At 45.6% G+C, this 3,405-nt stretch overlaps 2 protein-coding genes across 3 annotated transcripts in view; one reads left to right on the top strand and one right to left on the bottom strand.

The window, feature by feature from the left end:
• Window positions 1–3,405, bottom strand: part of LOC109472261 (leucine-rich repeat protein 1-like) — a 7,434-nt gene that overhangs the window by 3,778 nt on the left and 251 nt on the right. The window contains exons 2-4 of one of the 2 annotated variants that reach the window (XM_019771917.1): window positions 1,523–1,690; window positions 1,113–1,211; window positions 238–822 (exon numbers count right to left, since the gene is read on the bottom strand). In XM_019771917.1, the coding sequence (XP_019627476.1) occupies window positions 238–822; window positions 1,113–1,211; window positions 1,523–1,690 (852 nt within the window). Of the gene's footprint in view, window positions 1–237; window positions 823–1,112; window positions 1,212–1,522; window positions 1,895–3,405 lie in introns of those variants that run through there. The other variant, XM_019771916.1, reaches the window with a different exon arrangement.
• LOC109472263 (tubulin-folding cofactor B-like) overlaps window positions 1,999–3,405 on the top strand; it is a 6,648-nt gene continuing 5,241 nt past the window's right edge. The window contains exons 1-2 of the mRNA XM_019771919.1: window positions 1,999–2,224; window positions 3,073–3,216. Of these exons, the coding sequence (XP_019627478.1) occupies window positions 2,108–2,224; window positions 3,073–3,216 (261 nt within the window). The 5' untranslated portion in view covers window positions 1,999–2,107. The remainder of the gene's footprint in view (window positions 2,225–3,072; window positions 3,217–3,405) is intronic.

Genomic DNA, 3,405 nt, shown 5'->3' with positions numbered 1-3,405 from the left:
ACTACATAATGTAATCCAACACCACTGGTGTCCACTACAGCACCGGTTACCATGGCAACAGCAGTGTGTTCCAGGTCATTGACCTTATTTGTTTGGAAGGGAAGAAGTTGAAGAAACAGAGCAGAAACAATGTTTTCCTTCTACAAAGGTAAACATGACAAACCAACACTCAATGGACAATAACCTGGGATAGAGAGAAAAGCTGATTATAAGATTGCAGACTAATTGCAGACTGACCGGCAGCAGAGTGATGTGGTTGCGTGTAGCTGTGAGAAATCTCAGCTTCCTCAGCAGTCCTATGGACGGTGGCAGCCCCGACAACTTGTTACAGTCCAGCTTCAGGGACACCAGATCCACACAGGCACACAGCTGGTTGGGCAGGCGGCTCAGCTGGTTGTGGCTCAGGTCCAGTGACTGGAGAGAATTCCGCAGCGTTGACTGGAAGAACTTCCCCGGAAACTCTGTCAGCTGGTTGTTGGACATGTTCAGGTCTGCCAAACACTTCAGTTCACCGATGGTCTCTGGCAGGGTTCGTATGTTGTTGTCACTCATGTCCAAAAGCTTCAAATGCTTCAGGCCGAGGATCCTGGTGTCAATGCGATTGAGAGTACAGTGGTTTATTCTCAGCTCAACGAGGGAGCTGGGGAAAGACTTGGTGAGGGGGTAGTCTTTACGTTTGGACACGGTCATCTTTGTTTTGGGAGGTTCTACCTGTGAGGTTGTGGCGGGGGTGAGGGTTGACACCTGAGCACGAGTCATCTCCTGTCCGTGGTGAGCCAGCTTCACAGCTGACAACAATGCCTTTAGGTTTATGGGGTCTGCCTGGAGGGAACAAAGGAATGGGTGTTACAAAGCAAAAATTTTATACTGTATTCACTTTTGGTTGTAGTTAGTTTTAGTTTAGTGGTGTTTTATTTTGTGGGTATGAGAGAAATGAGTTTCTTTTGCTGTATTTGAAGTTACAAAACACATAGTTGCGGTGTTACGATTTACAATACCATTAATTTACAAGAACTATGTTTAAAAAATTTGTAGAGTGAAATCATGACACATTGTCACACATAATCTTTGCTATCATTCGGCTATCTACATAACTACCAGCTATAGGTTACCTTGCTGATACAGATGTCGTGCTCAGGCTGGTGGAAGCGGATGGTGGCCTTTCCTTCCTGCACAAACCTACCGAAGATCTGTCCAACGTTCCCCTTCAACTGAAATGAACAAAATCATGAAACTTGAAAGCCTTGTAACTCATGCAAGATTTGTGTGTTGGCTACCACGCTTATAACCTGTTAAACTGCAATTTCTCAATCATGCTTTCAATTCTGTATAAAACATTATGTCACGGCCTGCAAGTGGTAGGCAATTTTTTTATTACATGTTGGATTACATATTTATGTAGCAAGTGGCAGGGCAGAAAGGGCTGCCCAACATAAATTTGTGGCTATACAATTTAGAAAGTTTTTACTGTACTCTTTGCTTGGCCATTGTTTTATACACACAGAAACAGTGCAGGACTCACCTTATACTTGGTCCCTGCCTTGTCCTTGGCCGTGCACATCATTAAGAACACCATCCCCTCCTTGCTGTCGGAGCCAGGCTTCCTACCCAGCGTCAGGGTGGCATGTCCCCCGCGGCCCTTGCTCTTACTGCTGGCGAGGTTGTGGGAGGGGCACAGGCGGTTGTTGACCTCGACGCTACAGATCAGGCGCATTGTCGTGCTTATCCAGCCTTAAAACATGGTCCGGAGAATGGCCGAAACGTTCCGCGAACTACTGTAATAAGTATAAACGCCCGCCGAGTATATCAAAATCTCTTTGGCGAGCAAAAAGGCAAGTAAGGACAAAAAGATCTTTCCTCAAAAACGAAGTCTCCCGCTCTTCCTAACATCCAGATGTCCTAGCCAATCACAAATCGTTTTATAGTCTTTTAGAACCGTGGAATTTCGTAAGAGAGACGCCCATTGGATGTTTCTAATCTCGCGAGATGAGTGTTGTCAGACGAGAAAGAACATTCCGGAATTGCGGAAGTAAAAGTAGGAGTGGAGGCAAGAAAACGACGTTCAAAATTTTGAGAGCGTTCAGACTGCAGTATCTACATTTTCAAGATGGCAGAGTTTTCCGTGGTGACAGCGTCCAACGTCAACGTGCAAATTTCCAGCTCCCTGAGCAGTTTTGGCTCAGAGAAACGCTTCGACAAGAGCCTGACAATCGGCGCGCTGAAGGTACGATATGGGGAGGGGGGCGTGATGTGTGCATAGTCATTCAAACCGAACCAAAGTAGCTTTGCTGAATGCCCAAGGGCGTACCCAGCCCAAGGGCGTACCCGAGGGAGCCACCAGTATAAATATCAACCTATACATGCACGAACAGACACTTACAAATATTCCTTCTTCCCTCGCACAATCCCCCAATGGAACGCCTTGCCTGGCCCGGTAGTTATGGCTCCCACCGTTGAGTCCTTCCGGGCCAGGCTGGAGGCCTGCCCACCTTAAACTAAGGCCCTCCCCCCCCCCTAAAGTGCCCCATCAGGGCCTTTCAGGGGCTATATGAGGGTGTAGCCGGGGCTCACATATTAAACATCTTTGAGCCCCGGCAAAGATGAAGAAGATGAAGAATGTTGAATTATTGGTTACAGTTAGGTAACTTGACTGACCGATGTTAAGTCCACAGTAAGTTTGGTGATGATGAAATATGTCTGAGCAGCCAAAGTAATTATCAGATCATTTGATACATGTACAGTGGTTACCTCCATGAAAAATTATCTGTGAAAAATAAGGTAAATATTGTTTTAGGTGTGAGCTCTGTGTGGGTGTATCTGTGTGTGTGTGTCTGTGTTTATGCATGGCCCTTAGTTCAGGTTGTAGTGGATCTGGTTTGTTCAGTCCATCCTGGTGGGAGAAAGTCATTAATTACTCACATCTATATCTCTGGTAGAGCTTGCTGCTTTTTCATTACATGACCTCCTTGATAGCTGGTGTTGCTTAAAGACTTCCCAAAGTCTCAGAATTCTTGTTTGTCTCTGAATTCTTGTTTGTTATACTGTAAAAATATGTGTATTTGATTATTTCAGATGAAGCTGGAGCTGATCACAGGCTGCCCCGCAGCACACATGGACCTGCAGGTCTTCACAAAGGAGAACAAACTGGTCACGACGATGGACAACAACGACGCCCTGCTGGGGTCTTATCCCGTGGATGACGGCATGAGGATTCATGTAAGGGATTTTGTTTAAGGCGACACCAATTTAATTTCTTGGTTAACGGATTTTTCTAGAAAAATAATGGAGCGGGCGGGCCAAAAAATAAAAAAAATAAAAACAGGCCTAGGCATCCTATTATGGCCCAAAACGGTACAATAGGAGCCATGAAGTCAACACACCAGGCTTGTTCAAAATTTAAACAAT

The sequence above is a fragment of the Branchiostoma belcheri genome, unplaced genomic scaffold, assembly GCF_001625305.1.
Source record: "Branchiostoma belcheri isolate BF01 breed outbred unplaced genomic scaffold, Haploidv18h27 scaffold27, whole genome shotgun sequence".
In the NCBI taxonomy this organism is placed as follows: Eukaryota; Metazoa; Chordata; class Leptocardii; order Amphioxiformes; family Branchiostomatidae; genus Branchiostoma; species Branchiostoma belcheri.
The sequence above is the reverse complement of the archived record's forward strand: the minus strand, read 5'-3'. Positions and strand labels throughout refer to the sequence as shown.